Here is a 20,174-nt window from a genome sequence, read left to right as displayed (position 1 = left end):
TATACAGTGTGTACAGTGTGGCTAATGCGACTATACAGTGTGTACAGTGTGGCTTTGCTGTATTACAAGGCATATATATGGCCATAGCCATTATGTTTACAGTACTCTCTTGCTGTTAGTGAAACTCATAGCCACACAGTCTCCAAGTGTGGCACACCGTTACTTGGAATAGATTCTACAATGGAAAGGAAGGAATGGGAAAGAACATTCCCCTAGACCTTATCTTCAGATAATTGGTCCTCACCTATGCTCATTATAATATATCTTATCTTCATATATTGGTCCTCACTAATGGTAATTTTAATATTATATTACTTATCTTCATATAATTTGTCCTCACATGGACAGCAGTTCAGAAACCTTCCTACCAATGACATTGATGGTGATTCTACTTCAGCCTTTCTCTGCCTGGAAACTAGAAGCCATTGTTCTTGCATCAATTATAAAGTTAAATATATGCCAAACTCAAGGTAACAGGACCAGATCTTGAGAATTCTGAAAGCAGAGTTTGACGGGTTGAAAGATGTAGTGTGCTTGTGATTTCATGTGGCCAGTGTGGGTATTGCCCAAACCAATGACAATAAGTAATTACCGGTAATACGTTTATTTATTCTCAAAGACATTGAAGTTGCCCTCATTTGCAGTGTCGTCGAGATACATCACAGTACATTTTCATTTTCACATCAATTATAAAACAAAACAAAACAAACTTTCCCCTAACGTGTGATACACCACAAGTTTAAAAGCAGTTGCAGACATTTGTCGATAGGTCTGCAAACAAATACTACAGTGATGAGTCCTATAATGTTCACCGGATACAAATCGCAGAGCAGAATGATAAACTGTATCTAAGGGCTTTAGGATAGAAGGAGCAGCATTCTTATTCTCCATAGTCCAACACAGAAAGAAAGACTGCTTCAATAACCCTTCAATAACCCTACATAATGATAATTTACATGATGTTGGAGGTGACTTGTCGTGTTATATCATAATTAGTGAGGAAATAATGTTGTGATGCTCACACTGACAGAAGCCCAATAAACCCAGAAATACACTCCACCAAGCTTGAAGTACTAGAAGAAAAGCAAAAACCTGTGATAATGTTTTGCATCATGTTTAAAGTAAAATGTTTCTATCCCAAGAGGAGACTTACAGAGTTTGGTCCAACACAAAGGAATGACTTTTGGAATTTCTTCTTTCCCTATTGGAGGAAAAAAGAAAAATGCTCAGTGTTATATCACATTGGGGATACCAGGCAAATGTGATGCAGAATGGTCCCAAATATATTGTAGCTACCACGAGCTATCATAGACACAGCGGTTCCAGATTCCAACAAAACTAAGGGACGTTCCAGCAGGCAATATTCACATTCAGGGTTTGATTTGCTTGGGGGATGAGCGGGATCCATGTCTCTGCTTTTGATAACCCCCCTGTGGTCATTAATTATTATAGCCTGTGGGGATATACTTTATTCCCTAATATAACCCTAAATACATGCATTTCCTCCTTGAAAGGTTAGACTGTTTGATATGTTTGATATTTATGTTTGATGATCACAATTGAACAATTTAATAAAAATAATATGTTAACCATATGAACACTGGTTTCATATTTGTTCTTGTAGATTGGTTATTTTCATTATTTGTCATACAACAGAGCATAGAGGGCTTAAGCGGTTAATACAATGTCCGCCTATGTCTGTTTAACAAATTGAATCCTGAGTATATTCACCCTGAAGTCAATAGTCAGAACCTGTCCTATTAAGCGTGCCAACGTGTCGTCACCAGCAGAAGGGGCAAATCAGCCTGCGGGGGCGAGGCATTGGGCGTGGCATTGGGCAATGTTAAGTCAACCTGGTTTTTACCCCTCAAAGATGTCCGCAGCTACCAAAAGACACTTGTTGACGCCCCCTTCAGGATTTTTGGCACGCTCTATAGTATCACAGTTCTGTGTGGACTGAAGTACATACTCATTTACTATTGCACCTAACTTCTGTATTAGGCCTACACTAAATGTATTACACCTTGTTTTATTATATCTTATTTTATTTTTTATATATATTGTTATCAAAGTGTGCAGAGCATGTCACACCAACATTTCACTTCATATAGTTGTACAGACAGGTTTCTTCTTTATAAACTACGGGGTTTGCACGGTGCATGCATTCAAGGGCCAAAAACGCTTTGACTGAAACACGCAGTCTAATCAGCTGTGTGATTAGAATCCGCTAGAGCAGTGAGCTCCAGTGTGTGATCACATGACCTCAAGGACAAGTCCATCTCAAACTAGAAGGATGTGTTCCAGATATGCTGTAAACTGTAAAGAGGGCTGCTTTCGGCCCCCTAGTTGCGCAGCAACCTGTCTGAGCGAGTGAAAAAATAAACCTTGAATCTTGAACAACAGTCATTTTAAGATAAAAGCCCCAGTATCTCCAGCTCTGACATGCAACACTTAATATCTCTTCTAACTGCTACAACAATTACCCAGTCTACTCCAAACTCATTCAGACTCTGAATACCTGCAGCATGACACCATCGTCGTAGAGATCTAGAATGTTCTTGAGTAGACTCCTCCAGATGCGCACGCCATTGAGGGCCACACTCATCATGCCTCCTCCTGTCAGTGGGTGATTCAAGTTGTAGACGTCTCCCAGAAGTAGGACTCCTGGGAATAACAAGAAACCACAAACCGGTCAGCCAGTCAGCAACAGGGGATACATATGATTCAGAGCATGCAGGGCACATTGGCTTCTTTGATTTGAAAGTATGGATTTATTGACGCATTAACATGACTGACTGACAGTTCTACAGGCCCTCAATCAAGCTTACAGGAGCACAGAGATTTGATGTTGTGGCTGTGATATTTAAAGCCTGTATGTACCGTGTATATAGCCTACAGGCAGTGTTCATCAACAAATTCAAATACTTTGTGTAAAACACAGCTTTACCTTCATGAGGCATCCAACAAACTGAGAAGAGGTCTGAGCCTTTCCAGATACATGGCTCTTTCTGAATTTGGAGAAATTTGTCATCAGCCACCACAGTGGGTGCAGCATGGATTTTCTAGAGAAGAGGACAGACGACAAGGTCAGAATAAGAAACAACTTTATTATCATCACATCACAGGTTTACCGGTCTAAAGAAGTGGGTGATTTTTTTTTGTGCAAGCTCCATCTGCAAGGTCAACTTATGTCAATCAACTACATTATGTGTTTACTTCTTGCCTGGAGATGTCCATCATGCTGCTGCAATGCCTGGTAGGGGAGACACGTTGATCACCAAGAACGTTCACAGAGAGCGACGCATAGCCATCGCACTCAGACCACGCTGACCACTGCGAATCCCTCAAATAGAGGGATCTTGACTGCATAATGTCTGGTAGTGGGGGACTGCATTTGCGCTCTTCCCTTTATTTGTTCGGGTGGCCATTGCTGAGTGTGTAGAGAGGCCGTCTGGAAATCAGAAAGTCCCCCGTTCGCCCCCTAGGCCCTGGTCTACACTACAGTATGTGTTGAAGTGTCCCTGTTAAACCCTAACTGCTCCTCAGGCGCTGTATTAATAGCACCCACTGCTCCTAATAGTTAGGATAGGTTAAATGCAGAGGACAAATGTCCCGTATGTGCAAATGTACTGTGACACAATTACTCCTTTTCCTTTACCATTTCCACTCTGGACCTCTTCGGGCACGTTTGATTTCAGCTACCACAAAAACAGATAATATTTTGAGAGTAGGTTTATATTATAGTTTTACACTAGCATTCTGGCTGTAAGAGTGATGTAATGAGAGCATCCTTTGTCATGCTACAAGTTTCATCCACTCACTTTAATGACTCCAGTTTCCTTATCCTTGTACTCGACTCTGGTCACACATCCGTCCATCTCCTCCAAGCTGGTCACGATGCCCTCTACTGACACTAGGGGGGAGTAAAGCGCTGTAGTAAGGAATATTACCCCTTATTGGAGAAGGTCTCCAAAGGGAAAGATACAGATTTGTAATAGATGGCAATTAACCACAGTGATTTCAGTCTATGAACCAACTTTCCACCCAATATGAAAGCAATATTTACCTGTCAGTTCATGAGACATTTTCCTCTGAATCATCACCTTCACTTACTTTGGTTCAGCTAGAGCAGCTCTCCTCAGTCCTATGATAAAGCATGAGCATCTGTGATGGAAGGTCCGTCCACAGCGGAGGTGTCTGTCCTCCTGAGGGTAGGGCGTGGACTCTCCACCTCTGTGCTACTCTCCATGTCAGGAACCACATAGCCGTTCACTAGGTGGGCATCCAGAACCTCCACTTTACCTGGAGAAAACATCTGCTTCACAATGTTCATTCAGAAAACATTGAAGTTGAGGCATAAAAGAAAAAAAATAAAGATAACTAGAGGCATTCAACATTCATATTAATATTTTAGATTTGATAGCAATGGCATATGACTTATTTTACTGCTCTCTAGGTCTATATGTAAAGAGGTCAGCTTAGCTAGTGTGATTTTGTAAAGTTTCAGGTCCACCCACTTCACACAGATCACAATACGGGAAGTAAACCGAAGATGGGGAATAGAATATAGAGTTTTATTTTTATTTATTGGTTTACTGTACATGTCCAGTTCACAATCCAGTCCAGCTGGTGGCGGTAATGCTCCTTAAATGGTTGCCAACTGCCAAAAAACACCAAAGAAGAAGAAGAAGAAGAAGAAGAAGAAGAAGAAGAAGAAGAAGAAGAAGAAGAAGAAGAAGAAACCGTAGATGGCTCCGCCGCTCTCCTTCAGCTAAGCAAGCCTGCGACTCACACACCAGATGTAAACAAAACCTCTGACGTGTTTTGTTTACATCTATGATTTCCACGTGTCCTGTGTTCATTCCTTTATGAAGGTAAACTAACTTCTTCAATTTATCTGGCTTCTTCAGCTGCTGTGCATATGGCAGTCAGTGTTACTCTCACGGGAAGCTTAAAAGATAGCTAGCGGTGTTAGCACATGTGTTAGCAAGCACGTCACATCTCTAAAGCAGTGGCAGACGTAAAATTATCAATACTGCAATGTAGAAAAGTAAAAGTCCTAGCCTTAGATCAAGACTATCGTAGATGTATTTTATCGAGTCTGACTTTTAGATATACAAATGTCAAAATTGATAAAAAATACATCTATGATGTACATACATCTAAGGCTATAAGTCCAGTAATAAAAATGTACTTGAGTAAAAGTAAAAACGGCATCAAAATATACTTAAAGTACCAAAAGTAAAAGTATTCATTATGCAGAATCTCACAAGGTATCATAATATAAAATGTATTACAATCCTTTGAAAATAGCAAATGTACAAGTTGTGAGCTTGGCTGAAGTGGTTAATGTATGTTTTGTAATAATAATCCAAATCGACAAAGTAACTAGTAACTAAAGTTTTCAAATAATTGTTGTGGAGTAAAAGTATAATATTTGCTGAGATGTAGTGGAGTAGAAGGAAAAGTACTGAAAATTGCAAATACTCCAGTAAAGTAAAAATACCTCAGAATTGTACTTACGTACAGTACTTACTTAGTTACTTTGCATCACTCGCTTGACTTACTGGATGTCATGAACTCACACCTTTTCATCTCTCATCTCTGCAAACCTATGCATGAGGTGCTGCTTCCATTCCCATTGGTCATCCAGGGCTAGCTATACTAGTTATCTCCTGTATTATAATGGTCGCAAACAAGAATCAGCGGTAGGCTACTCATTTCCCGTTGTTTGGTGGTTTGCAGTAATGGGAAAGAGAGGGCTAAACCGAGTTTTGAGTTTATTTAACTCTCTAGTGCACACAATGTTGCATACAATGCTCCATTTGCATTTGGATACATATCTGTACACTCAAAGTTACAAATGGATAAGAAATACTGAGGATTTTACAGTGTAGCTTCTATTACCAATTACAGGTGAAACTCCCAGATCAGTCAGCTGTGTCTAAATGCCTGGCACATCCATCTGAATTTGTTTACAACCCAATAGTTCCCAAATTGATTATTAGTGCAACTGCAAACTACAATTATTTGCAGATGTGAAAAGAGACAACTGTCAAGACAAAACGGTCCTCTTTCTTTAGGACCAAGAGAGTTGAGTTTGTCAGTCATTGACCATGGCAGCCACCACAGACACAGAGCCAGCCTGCAGTCTGGATGGACTGCGTGTACTGCATCAGGACAATGACTACATCGTGGTGGACAAGCACTGGGACATCCGCATTGACAGCAAGATGTGGTACGAGAATCACACGGTGCAGGCACAACTCAGACATCGCTTCCCAGAGCTGGCCGATCCTGACACCTACTATGGCTTCAGGTGAGAGAAAGAGGACTAAGTTAACCTAGTACCGATACTTTGTATTGTAGTAATAAGACTGCTACTGTAGCTTATAGTATGACACTCGCTCCTCAAAACGTGCATCCCAAACATACCCATCCTTACTCCTACAGAGTATGTAAAGGATTAAGCACTTTCATTGAGCAAGACACTGAACGGACGGTGTGAGCCATAAACAACAGCCAGAACATGTGGTTTCATATTTCAATTTCACTTTTATGTTTAGTTTTTCTGTTTATTTATACAAGGAAGCGTTATTGTGCAAAGGTTCTTCTGTCCAATGCTGCTCCCCTGTGGTGATTCCCTGCCAGGTTCTGTCACCAGTTGGACTTTTCCACCAGTGGGGCTCTGTGTGTGGCCCTCAACAAGGCAGCAGCCGGCCGAGCGTACCGATGTTTCAAGGACCGCACAGTCACCAAGGCCTACCTCGCCTTGGTATGGAAACACAGGGACTCGTCTCTCTGTCTGTCTGTCTGTCTGTCTCTACTCTGGTGCTTGCTGTGCTGTGGCTGCATTGCAATATGTGTACGATGCTATGCTGTTTGTTTGTATGTACTATCTGCATTTTCCTGCCAGTTCAACAACTGTTAGATTTCAGTTTATTGAACGGAGGCATTTATTGTCGTTGCATAATTCTTAGAATTTGAAAAACTGTATAGACCTAAAGCTTGCCTGGATTTTATTATTTTCACTTCTCTACGTGGGTGTGCAGTGCACTGTGCAATGATACAGTTGTTTCTCTTTTAATGTAGCTTACTTTTTTAGTTGGTAGGTTGTGTAAACTGTGAAGCTACAAAAATTGCTGTCCCTTATGCCTGGGATGATTTGTGTGTCCTTCGGGTTCAGTTTGTTATTCAGTGGACAAACTATAGGCGGTATTGTATTATCAGTGATGTCATATATCCTTAAGTCATTATTTTGTCAATACGTGATCTCTAAAGGGGTTACATTTCACAGATTTTAATGTAGTATGACATAGTATCATTTTTCCCCCAACTTCCAGACATTACACCTGGGTATACTGTATTATGACGGTATTTGACAGGAGGTGTAGTGCAAGGGTAGATTGTCTGCTAGTTAATGAACTGAGAATGGTGTTGTTGTGGTTTGACAAAAAAGAAAATGGTTAAAATGGGTCTCCAACCAAATATACCTGGACAGGCATTATCTGAGTGGGCAATACAACATCCATTTCCAAACACAAATCACCTCACACAGCTGCTTTTCCCCCCCAGTTTCTTTTTTTTTCTGAAATTTTTATCCCGCGATTTTTGTAACCCATTTTTTTTCACCCGGTGCCAATTTCCTAAGTGATCCTGGGCGCTACACCTGCCCTACACCTGCCCTACACCAGCGCTACACCAGTCCCCTTCAGCCTAGGGAGGCCAGGGCCGAGCTCATGCTTCCTTCAATGCATGAGAGCCAACTGACCTTCTTGTTACCTGACAGGGGGGAGTTTCCCTGGTAGGACGTAGCGCGTGGAAGGAACACGTTATTCCAACCAGTTCCCTTCCCAGGGTGTCCCCCGGCTGTCATGGGGGAGGCGGTATAGCAACCAGGATTACTACATGTTTTTGTGAGGGTATTAACTACCCTAGGAGACATGGGGAGAACATGCAAACTCCACACAGAGTAGGCCCTTTCACCAACCCCACCTAGGGTATGGGCGCTGATGACGCGGAGGAGAAGACACGCCCCCAGCGCCCACAGCGTCCCCGGCGGGAATCGAACCCAGGACCTTCTAGCTGTGAGGCGACAGCGCTACCGACTGCACCACCGTGCCCCCTTTCCCCCCCAGTTTCATAACACAATTTACTTACTATTTATAACGGTATTGAAAATTATACAGACGGGATTTACCGGCCGGGGTATACCTTATTAACGAAATACTGCTCGAGCCTAGTATGACATGTTTGTATGTGTGTATGCTCCTGACAATTTCAGCACCCCCAACTCAAAACATCTTCACATTCCTGCACAGTGCACACCACACAATAGATTGACAGATATTATATATAGACAGATGGCTGGAGGGATGTTATTAAATGAAAAAGCAAAGTGTCATAGCTTAGGTCATTGTTTATATGAAGCTCATTGGTAGTATTGTTGTGTTCCAGGTGCGTGGCTTGGTGGACGAGGCGACCAGGACTCTGGACTTCTCTATTGGAAAGAACTCCACAGAGGGAAAGACACACATGATGTGCATCGAGGGAACAGAGGGTATGTTAGGCCTGGGTGATGTGTCCAAAATATCATATCACAATATTTTTCTGACCTGAGCTATCTGCCGTTATAGCGGTATTTGACGGACAGGTTTTGTGACGTGATATGATGTGACATTTGCATGACCTTATCTTGTAATACAATCCAAAGTGGTCTAGTTACTTTTACATATTACTACTGTTGCTTTTTTACTTGTATATAATAATAATATGATTATAATAATTGTGTCTCCATTCCTTGGGGCTGTTTTTTGTCACTGTATATTTGCACATACGTGAAATTTGTCCTCTGCATTTTACCCATCTTATAACTACTAGGAGCAGTGAGCAGCCATTAGTGTAGTGCCCGGGGAGCAGTTAGGGGATAAGTGTCTTGCTCAGACACATTGCTGAGGCCTGGAATCAAACCTGGTACCTTACCTTTGGCTTCCCAGGCGGGCTCTCTAACCATTCAGCTATGGCTGCTCCAGTATATGGTAGACGATGGCATAGTAAAAATCCATACCGTTGCATAAATCCATGTCGATATTACCTTCCAGCCCTATGGTACATGTACTGTACTTGTGTTGGTCAGGGGTCGCGCTAGGATTTTAATCTGCCGGTCCTAATGTCCGGAAGGATTCAAATTTATCGGACATCTGACAAAAATAACGGTCATAATTATTAATATTCCTTAATGACAAGCAGGTGCGTAAATACAGCCTAATACTTAGGCCTACAGCATTATATTTTGGATTGAGCTATTTGAACATGAACCATCATAATATACACATTTTATATAGCAGGGTCATCTTACACAAATACATTAATTACCTACATTACCATTTGCGCATGCTGCGTGCGTAATGGTTTCTCAATAATCAATTGCGTTTGAACGCAATCAAAGGGCACTGCACAAAATTGGGCATTTCAGATGAATCCTTCATAACGTGGCTCAGCTGACCTGTTAGGCAAATAAATTATAGACCACTACTCACTCACAGGAGGTTATACTGTATAGATAGACAGTGGATGCCGTCCGCGCGTCTAGTTCGGACAGCCGTGGGAAAGTTGATGAGTTGTGAGAATCTTGTCGTCTCCTCATAGAGCTATTCAGTTCAACGTGGTAACGTTTTAACGTGTCCACCTCATAGAGTTAAAAATAGGTCCACGATTATGATTAACGTCATGTTTCACCTCGATACCATAGTTGCAGTAGCCTATAGCTGTTGTGGAGAGTATTTACACATCTGTGTTGGATATTTCATCTTCAACCTGCACTGTTGTTAAACTGTAGGACAACTTGCCAACTTTACTACAGAGTTAAATTGACATAGATTTTACAATTTAAATTGCGGTCCAAGTGATAGAAATGCCATTAAATGGGGGTCTGTAGCCCTAATGCATGTCAAACTGGGGGTCCTTGAAATTAAAATGGTTGAGAATCACTGCTAGAGCCGTAACAAATCTTCTCTTATGGGGGTCCCTGGCATATCTTTTGAAATGGGGGTCCGGGGGCTAATAAGTGTCAATTTGGGGGTCCTTGACATGAAAAAGTTTGAGAACCACTGCTCTATATCTCCTCTCCTCTCTCCTCCCCCCTTGCACTTTGGCTAATTAATATTGACTGGTGTAAGATATGTTGAAAAGGTTAAGAAATGTTCAGGCAGTCAGCCAGTGTGTGCAGTTCAGATTGATGTTGTTCCTGTAAGGATAATTATTGTTCCAATTCCAAATATGGAATTTGCAGCAGCAAAATACTTAAAAGGATAAAGACTGTTGACTGTTTTCTATTGTTCCATTAAATTGGATTCAGTTCTAAAAGGCAAAAAACTGTACACGTCTTTTCTTTTGCGAGGGGGCGCGGGGAAAGTAATATAAAGTAATACGTAATATATTACCCTTGATTCCAAGTAATAAGTAATATAATATTATTACTTTTCAAAGGAGTAATAAGTAATAAGTAACATATTACTCTCCTAAGTAATATAAACCAACACTGCTCACAAGTGCCCTTGTAGTAGCCTAGTATCTGTGACATATTCTAACTCGTAATGATACAACTTGTGTGTGACTGACTGTTAAATACACAACTTTATGTAATGTAACTTGTAACCGGACTGCGGTCTATGTCTGGCTGCCGAGACCACAGTCTCTACGCAGCAGCAGCAACAACTACGCAACAGCAGCAACAACTCTGTTCTTCCTGTTGTACCTTCACAATAAAGTGTCTCCCATTTACCGCCAAATGCAGCACATTTTACACTGGTTATTATTAACAGGAAATAGGTGTAAATTCACAGCGTGTGACGCACTCTTTCTTTCTACCTCTCTCTCTCCCAGAAACACACGCACGCTGTTAAGAGAGAGAGAGAGAAAGAACGAGCGAGAGAGAGAGAGAGCGAGCAAGAGCGAGAGAGAGAGAGCTTGCAAAGAGGATTTGAAATGTGCCTGATTTGCGGTGATAATTAATGAACTGCCGTGTCATTATCAACCGGTCAGGATGTCCAAATAGATTTATTTTTTCCGGTCTTTGTCATAAAAAATCGGTCAAAACCGGCAATTATCGGACTAACGCGACCTCTGGTTGGTGTGTATGGAGAGAACATAAGTACAGGCATACATGTTACACAACCCCCTATTTAGTGCAAGTTTTATAACGGACACATGCAGAAGATTTGTTTTGTGTCATTGACACATACTTTCTCTCTTGTCTCTTACTGTCTCGCCCTGCTTTGCTTGTCCTTTTGCCTCAGGTTGTGAGAACCCTAAGCCATGTCAAACTGAGGTCACAGTGCTGGAATATGGGACGTATGATGGAGACCCTGTCACCAAGGTGCTGCTCCAGCCTCTCACTGGTACGGAACATGTGCACACACACACACACACACACACACACACACACACACACACACACACACACACACACACACACACACACACACACACACACACACACACACACACACACACACACATTCTATCTGGGCATTCTACTCTTTAATGGACTTTTCCTGCAATCCGGTATGTTTAGTGTATACTTGACATTGCTGCCAAAAAAATATCAAAACACGCTGTGTTTTGTTAATTGTCTCTTCCAGGCCGAAGGCATGGCAGAGACTATGTTTTGCACATTGTCCGGCCGTCCGTCCTTCTAAACTATTGTTAGATTTTAATGCATTGTAAAGCACAGATTGACTTTGAAAAGTCAGAAAAGTCCCTGGAGAAAATATTGTATTGATTTATAAACAAAATGTAAACATTCATGACTTCTTACTGTATGTAGTGGGTAATGCTGTTTAGCTAAACATTGTCTCAATTATTCAGGTAAGCTAAGCAACATTTTAATCATTGTGTAGCAGATGCGGAATTAAAGAATAAAAAACCCCAAAATGGTCTGTTTATGTACGCTATATGGCTGTTGCTGTGAATTCATTTGACGATGACAACTGACACCAATTTGGTCCTTTTAGGGCAGTGTACACTGACAGTTCACTGCATTCTTATTTTGCCTTGTTGAGATGGACAGTAGGAAAGGTGATTGGGAGAAATGTCAGTAGAGGCTAGGCCTGACCTCGACTTTTTTTTAATTTTTTTATTAGTCGACTGCCAGTCGACTATTGGCAATTAGTCGCCAATTAGATTCGACTAAACAAATCCTTAGTCGGGGACAGGCCTAGTAGAGGCACAGGATGACAACTCCTGCATCATCCACAGGCCCTGTGTATCCTTGTTTATGGAATGCTTTTCTTATTGTTACACAATAAAATCCTCCGTGTTAATTTAACTCATAGTGTGTACAAATAGATAAATTAACATAGGTGTACCAAAATTAGCTGACAAAGTTTTCTTATTTTACGTTTTTTTCAATCTCTTACAATTTCCCAGGCCGGACCCACCAGCTGAGGGTCCACAGCAGTGCGATGGGCCACCCCATCGTGGGAGACTTCACCTACAGCTTGGGAACGGACGACGCCCCATACCGCATGATGCTGCACGCACACTTCCTCCACATTCCCTTGGAACCCCAGCCCCTGCTCGTTACTGCTGGAGACCCCTTTCTGCCTGCTGTTGACCCCAAGTGGCTCCCGCAGCGCTCGCTGCGGCCTCTGGAGGGCACCGTGGAGGCCATTCTGGGGAGCAGGATGGAGGAGCTAGAGAGGAAACGGAGGGAGGAGGAGGCAGAGAGAGAAGCGAGAGAGGAGGGGAGGAGAAAGGGGAGAAGGGGACAGAAGTGTGAGGAGGAAGAGGAGAGTGAGGAACAGAGGATGAAGTGTCAACAGTGGCTGAGTGAATGGGCTGGGGACTGACATTACTCAGTAGCACCATCTTGTGGTTGATCTATTCTGTGTCTTATTTTTGTATTTATTCATATAAATATACTGTAAATGTAACAACGTAAAATAAGTTTTCATTTGCTGACTGCTTGGCATGTTGTGTGCTACTGTAAGCCAAATACTACATGTGACAAGCATATTGTTATGATTATTATTAAAATGATCTCTTCCCATCATGAACAACAGGGAAACAAAAAAGTGAAAAGCAGTGTCTCCATAGTTTGAATAGGGTCTATGACCCCAGTTCTTGCACCAATACCTGGAGGAAAAGGAACAACTGTGTATCATTTATTGTGGTGTTGGACAGGATAAAAAAAAGCAAAAGAAATCATACTTGATAAATATTAAACATTTATTGTCCTGAATGAATCTATGACATCTTGGTTTGAGGAGGCGAGTGTTATGGAAGTTAATCTAAAGTTAATGAGTTTGATGTGGGATACCTGCTAACTAAATGGAACCTACTACCGTATTTCCCTCATTGGGCCAGCCGGGTCAGCCCTCAATTTCACGCTATGACAGGAGAAAGCAAGCCTGGGATGTGAGAGTACATCTCGTAAGTCTACAGGTAGTCCAAATCTTCCATCTTCCTCTGACCTCCTTTTCTCTAATCATATTACCTTAACTCTGCTGCCCCCATCCTCTCCTTTACGCAGCTCTCCTATAGCCTAATTCTCAACGTGGGTCCACATTGAGAATCCTCAGCTAAATTATTGATGGCTAACAGTTATTCTTCATTATTAGCCTACATGTACGAGTCTACGACTATAGAACTGCTACTAAAGAATGGCTACTTTTGATCAAAGTTAGATACAGTATCTAGTATCTATACAGATAGATACTAACGGAATTCATCCTGACCGAAGACAGCATATCTGACCATAATGACAATGTGGGGATCCCCAGTGATCCTTGGGGAGTTCCTGGGGGTATCCACTAGCTATATCAAACTAGATTGATAAGTTTAGTAAAACCAAATGGAGCCTTACAGGTCTATTACTCCGGATCCATTTAGTTCCATTTGTTTATTCTAGAGTTTAAACTGGGTGGGAGTCTGTGGCCATGCAGTGACCTATTGCATATCAACTGGGGGTCCTTGAAATTTAACATGGGCGTGGTCTCTATTTTGTGTGTCAGCTGTTACAACGAATCAGGAGAAAGTAGAGATCACATGCTAGCCAATGGAATCAGTGGGCTGACGTCATGGTTGTCCATTGGTTACTTCCTGGACTTGGATGCAAACAGGAAGGAGCGCAATCGGCGTTGCCATGTCCGGTTATTATAAGCGACTTTGGGCTTCTTTTTTTAGTTGCGGGTTGCGTTCTCTTGGGCTTGTTTCCAAATGTTTAAACCAGTGGTTCCCAAACATTTTCACGTCATGGACCCCCAAATTAATGTATGTATTTGTCCGCAGACCCCCAACCCTTCTGATTTGTTTGTTTGTGCTGCTAGAGACGCCCGTACAAGATTTTGTGGATTTGAAAATATTCTTAACTTTTTTCAAGATTTCACGCGACGCGTTGTGAGCTTGTACGTATTTGTGGTTAGAGTGCTCCTGTCGCTTCTTTTGGGCTTGTTTTCATAGACCTGGTTGCTTATTTCTCTCGCACAATCTGGCAACACTGTCTCAGAGGAACCCAGGATAGTTCTGTTGACAGATTGTCTTTAAGCCTGAAATCAAAAAGCCACATTCATTCGTATTCTAATTCAGTTTAGATCACAGATCACCTGTCAAAATGAACCCCGACGATTTTAGATTCACAGAGGTTTTCTCGTACCAAAGCTTGGTGCATGCGGTTGCTGGAGCAGTGGTAAATAAACAACTTTTTAATACTCATAAATTAAGGCATATGACTATATATATATATGACTAATACCCCTTCTAATTGCCCCTGTTAATGCTTTATTTTTGTATGCATCTTCTATTGTCTATAAAGAATGTTTTAAAAATGACTGTTTCAGGGAAGTGTGACTGCAATGACAGTGTTCTTTCCCCTGGATACTGCACGCTTAAGACTCCAAGGTAAACAATAGAACAAGAAAAAGTGATGACATTAATATGAATAGACCCTAAAAGATTGATAAGTAGTTGTTAAGCATTTCTGACAGTCTGACATTCTGTACAAAAAAAGTTCCACATGAATGAATGAGTAAAGGAACAAAATCTGCATAATGATAAACAAACATGTCTTCTATATTTTTCAACCCAAAAGTTAATCATCTCATTGGGTCAGCCTACTGACAATTAATAGCAAGTCTACATTTTGAACTTTGAACCAAAAGTTACTAGTAGTCACTAGTTACTAGTAGTCTACTGATCATTGCCTGCAAGTTGCATGGAAATCTGCCCATCTGTTCTCAATTTATCTTACAAACAAATACATGAACAACCATAATTAATAACAATATTTTGCCGTACTAGCAGTAGCTATGGTATTACATTTGCAGTAGTATGACAAAGACAATCAAGACATTTATTTTCCTGATAGTCATTCTCTTCATCTTTTTGTTTCTGGGTTGTTCAGTGGATGATAAGCGGAAGGCTACGTCAACTCCAACCATTCTGGCAGAGATTGTCAAAGAGGAGGGACTGTGAGTAAAATGGCAAGCAGAAGGGAGTGAAGTCAAAAGGAATTCCTTGGCCTGAAATTGTATATCACCTATATAGTACAATGGCTTTCAACTAATTTCACACAAGACCCAAAGGTTATTTTCTTCACAAAATCACAACCCAATTATCAACCCACTTTTGAGTCGATGGAACACTGCTACAATAGATCTTAGACAAGTCAAGTAGTAGTTCTATTTTCCATGAGTCCATACTGGTTTTCACACAAAAAATCTATTTACCAATGAGGAGATCCATCTATTTCACAACTAATTTCTCAAATATTTGTGAAAATTGAGGACGAAGGTTTACTGATCTATAGTTGTCCATGTAGTGCTTATCTCCATTTTTAAATCTTGTCTTTATTTCTAAGTTGTGGTGATAGACTCTGGTGAGTCAAACTGCTTTGTCTGTAATGTCGTCCTCCCCTCAGTGGTTAATGACGCAACAGCCATGCTACAGTCAAATGCCATGGTCAGCAAGACTGATAAGCCTCAACTTAAAACAGCCTGTAGATAGTGTCTGATTAGGAGGTATTAAGTACACAAAAGTCATTTTGAAGGGCATTACAAAAATAAATAATCGGGAATGGGTTTTCAAACTTTTCAATCTCATGGACCCTCAAATTGACTTCCTCTATGCTATGGACCCCCATTTCAAATAATTCTGAATTATTTTAATATATTTAACCTAATATGAAAATATGTTTTGATTTAAATTAAATTAAACTAACACTAAATATTGCAATCTAAATGTAATCATTTGTACATGAGAAATATAGTGGTGATATTGAGTGGTTACTAAAGTAGCCACGCATACATTTTTTGTAATGTAATCATTTCAAGTAAATGGAATTATAGAGAAATGTAACTATTCAATTCAAACCCACTCAAGGACTCCTGGGGGTCCCTCAATGTGAAAACCCCTACATTACGGGACATGTCATAGCAAGACTGAATGTTTTCATGGCACTTGTTCCATCCACTTTCATGGAACACAACTCATTACAGTGTCAGGCTCACTCAGTTTGTCAGTAGCGTATCTAAACATGTCTGTCTCTGATTAAAACATTTTAATAATCTTGGTGCACCCCTGTAGCTTACTGAGTAAGAGCACATACCATATCAATACTGTAAGGCTATATAGACTTTCTTGGTCCCTGTTTTGAATCTGACATCTGTAGTAATCCCCCCTGTCTCCCACCTTTCCTAATTCTCTGACAATCAAAATAAAGCATAAAATGCCCAAAATAATTAATAAAACAATACCAATCTTGTGACAGAAACATTGTGAATTATTCATTACAATGTTTTTGATTGTAAATAAACAATAGCATGTGGTAGTCTTCTCAAATTTGGAATGAATAAAGTGCCATATATAAAGGTATTATTATTCTGGACAATGTTCCATCATGTGACTCTGTTTTCTTCCCCTTTGCAGACTAGCTCCATACAGAGGTTGGTTCCCTGTCATCTGCAGTCTTTGCTGCTCCAACTTTGTGTACTTCTACTGCTTCCACAGCATGAAGGCTAGCTGGCTTAGGGGACAAAAATCAACACCCGGCAGTGACTTAGTTATAGGTATTTTTGCAGGTGAGAATTTTGTATTGTATTTATTTATTTAGGCTGTCCCCAACACCCTTATTCGGTAATAATGGTTATAAACAAAACTTAAAGGCACTGTAAGTGATATTTTTTGGTTGAAACTAACTTTTTTGTATTGTTAAAAAGTCAAACCTCTATATTCGGATAGTAATCAGAGTGTTTGTTGAGTAACAGGGGTCCCCCCATCTCTTCAGTTCTTTAATAAACAGGAAATACATTTTCAGGTGCGTTATCAATTTCATTTAACAAGGAAAGAGAACCCATTTATCAGCTTCAATTTTATAGTATTCCAATTTCGTCAGCTCATTAACTTGTTTCATCAGTAATAATTTCACATGCTTATGCTGTATCCTTTATGAGTTCTCTCTCCTGATTGAATGAAAGTGGTATCCGGAAGTGAACATATATATATTTTCTATTTACTAAAGAGCTAGATGAGACAGGGACCCTAACGCCCTATAGCAATGATTACTAAAAAAAAAGTTACTAAAGAATATGGGATACAAAGGAGTGAAGCATGATCATTTCCACAGGGTGCAAATATATTTAAAATGGCTTGCTATACAAACTTGCTATACAAAACACTGTTGCTGCAATCTTGCACTGAACACTATGTCCATTGTAATCCAACCACTTCCTAATGCATTAAACTAGTGCTTATTTGACTCTAATCTCTTTCTCTCTCTCCCCTTCCATCCCTCCCTCTATATTTCTCCTTTTCTATATCTCTCATCTCTCCTCAGGTGTTGTAAATGTGCTTGTGACCACTCCTTTGTGGGTGGTGAATACACGGTTGAAGCTTCAGGGAGCACATTTCCGCAATGCAGACATCCGACCCACGAGCTACTCCGGCATGCTGGGTAAAATCTCCATTGTCTCAGTTGCATATAGCCTGTTTATTTATTTTTCAAATTAAAAATATTATTAATATTATTACTGCCGTGTCTAACAGGAAGTCGCTTACATATACACACACAGAGCACAGACCTCTACGTGGTTTGAGGGCGGTAAACTGGCACCCATTTTTTATTACTACTTCTTGACACTTCTTAACACTTTCCCTGACTGACTGATTTATAATTTATTGCCCTTTCTTGCTTTTCTTTTTTTTGTTCCCAGATGCCTTTGCGCAGATTGTTCGCTATGAGGGAGTGGGGGCCCTGTGGAACGGGACCCTCCCCTCACTGCTGCTGGTGCTGAACCCTGCTATTCAATTCATGATCTATGAAGGTCTGAAGAGACAGCTGAGGAGAGGAGCCCAGAGGGAGGTGAGGAGGAAGAGAGGAGTCCATGCCTTTGGTCATTCATTTTAATCACAGATATGTTTTTTCCGTGCTTCTTGTCAGACTGAATTAAATACATACATTTCCTTTTGGGAATTGTACTGTAGACTGTCTGATATGTATTTTTTTTGGGGGGGGGGGGATTTGGGAAATGTAGACTGATATGTTTTATATTATCATAATTTAACATTTTAATTAAAATGATTATCTTAGCCTCTTAAACCCTGATATCCTTATTTTGGGCTTTTTTATTATTATTATTGTAAGATTATAAGATTGTATAAATCAGTAGGACATGAAAGGAGATGAAGTAATCATCTGGATGAGTAGGCACTAGATATGTAGAGACTTGGTAAGCCTGTTCTCATGATTTTCGCTGCGACCGCACAGCTAGTATAAGATGGTCACAGCTTATCATGGTTTACGTGCTTGAGCGCCATCCACACTTTAAATTGTAAGCATAAGAGCAAAATGACGGCTGTGTGAATACAATCCTTAATCTTCATTTATTCATGTGTTACTCAGAGAGTGTACAGAAGTTTGCACACTATAGTAAACGCAGCTCTACTTGGTTTTGCATATTGTTGATCATTAATTTTATCCAGTGTGATCTGCCCCAGCCAGAGCAGGGATTTAAACCAGCCTCTGGTTATACGTCTGCTTCTGTAACCTATACGCCGTTATAGAAGATCATCATCATAGATCTAGATTGGTCTTCGTTTGTTTTAAAAAAAAATCGTTTGGTATATGTTGTTTTTTCCTCTCTAGCTCTCCTCTGTGGAGGTGTTCCTGATTGGTGCTATTGCAAAAGCTGTTGCCACCACCGCCACATACCCATTACAGACTATCCAGTCCATCCTTAGGGTAGGTTAAATATGCTATAGTGTGTTTGCATGTGTACTGTGTAGAAAGATACTGTAGGTCAAAACCCAGCTTTATTAAGTGTTCAATTAAGCATTCAATTACTGTAAGTGTGCAAGTCTTATTTTCTATTTGTCTCTGCACCTTAACAACATTAACCCTTGCCTCCCTATTTTGGGCATCTTATAAAAGAATGTCAAAATATGATTACTTTTTAATTAAATTAAATTTATATCATTTTTGAACTTTTTCAAAAATAGCAAAACTAGTCAGATGTTCAAGGCCAGTAGTTTACCGATTCACCAAGCTTGTAGATCAGCTACTTCCGCTATTTGTTGTGTGACAAAATATATAGGCCTTAAGTGGTTACAATGTTTTTGGTGTGCATGCATTTCTTGGACAATCACTGTCTGCAAGAGTGTGAAACTGCGTATGTGTGTATGCTTGTATCTAAGGCTTGGTGACATGATATTGATGTGCCTTAAAAGTACATTCTTTTTCAGTTTGGTCAGCTTAAAGAGCCCTCTGACAAATCACAACTACTGGCCAGTCTCAGGACTATCAAATGTCTACTGGTAAACAGAGTGAGGTTTGTACACACACGCACGCACACACACACACACACGCACGCACGCCAGTGCGCACGCGCGCGCGCACACACACACACACACAGGAGCAAACTAACGTAAAATTTGTTTAGACTGAAAAATCTTTGGATAGTGAATACTTTGAAACCTAGTGTTGTATGTTGTCATCACTTGGACAAATACGCTTAATACATTGCAACCCTCCCAGCTTCAGTGTTGATAAGATCCCACAAGTAATTCTGAACAGATTTCTGTCATTCAGTGTTCTGTGTAATCTGCAAAGTGTGGTTGTTACTTCCTTCTGTCAATTATGTTTGTATCACCAGTCAATCACTTGTGATTTCAGCTTTAAC

At 40.5% G+C, this 20,174-nt stretch overlaps 2 protein-coding genes across 3 annotated transcripts in view; both read left to right on the top strand.

The window, feature by feature from the left end:
* Window positions 1-20,174, top strand: part of slc25a17 (solute carrier family 25 member 17) — a 191,015-nt gene that overhangs the window by 168,318 nt on the left and 2,523 nt on the right. The window contains exons 2-9 of one of the 2 annotated variants that reach the window (XM_080447229.1): window positions 14,525-14,689; window positions 14,841-14,901; window positions 15,404-15,470; window positions 16,927-17,078; window positions 17,834-17,950; window positions 18,210-18,358; window positions 19,142-19,237; window positions 19,738-19,823. In XM_080447229.1, coding sequence (XP_080303355.1) covers window positions 14,615-14,689; window positions 14,841-14,901; window positions 15,404-15,470; window positions 16,927-17,078; window positions 17,834-17,950; window positions 18,210-18,358; window positions 19,142-19,237; window positions 19,738-19,823 — 803 coding nt within the window. In that variant the 5' untranslated portion in view covers window positions 14,525-14,614. Of the gene's footprint in view, window positions 1-14,506; window positions 14,690-14,840; window positions 14,902-15,403; window positions 15,471-16,926; window positions 17,079-17,833; window positions 17,951-18,209; window positions 18,359-19,141; window positions 19,238-19,737; window positions 19,824-20,174 lie in introns of those variants that run through there. The other variant, XM_080447228.1, reaches the window with a different exon arrangement.
* rpusd1 (RNA pseudouridine synthase domain containing 1) lies at window positions 4,730-13,221 on the top strand. Its single transcript, XM_080447344.1, has 6 exons — window positions 4,730-4,874; window positions 6,084-6,319; window positions 6,652-6,775; window positions 8,458-8,560; window positions 11,298-11,399; window positions 12,430-13,221. Exons 2-6 carry the CDS (start codon window positions 6,117-6,119, stop codon window positions 12,849-12,851), a joined length of 954 nt encoding a protein of 317 aa, XP_080303470.1. The 5' UTR covers window positions 4,730-4,874; window positions 6,084-6,116; the 3' UTR covers window positions 12,852-13,221.

Source organism: Gymnoscopelus braueri (genome assembly GCF_963280865.1).
Source record: "Gymnoscopelus braueri genome assembly, chromosome: 13".
Lineage (NCBI taxonomy): Eukaryota > Metazoa > Chordata > Actinopteri > Myctophiformes > Myctophidae > Gymnoscopelus > Gymnoscopelus braueri.
This window is presented reverse-complemented; position numbering and strand designations above follow the sequence as displayed.

Bases quoted from the DNA above. Each gene is read 5' to 3' on its own strand.
- rpusd1 (XM_080447344.1), top strand. From the start codon at position 6,117: ATGGCAGCCACCACAGACACAGAGCCAGCCTGCAGTCTGGATGGACTG. The intron at 6,320-6,651 runs GTGAGAGAAAGA...ATTCCCTGCCAG, and splicing joins GACACCTACTATGGCTTCAG to GTTCTGTCACCAGTTGGACT. The intron at 11,400-12,429 runs GTACGGAACATG...ACAATTTCCCAG, and splicing joins GCTGCTCCAGCCTCTCACTG to GCCGGACCCACCAGCTGAGG.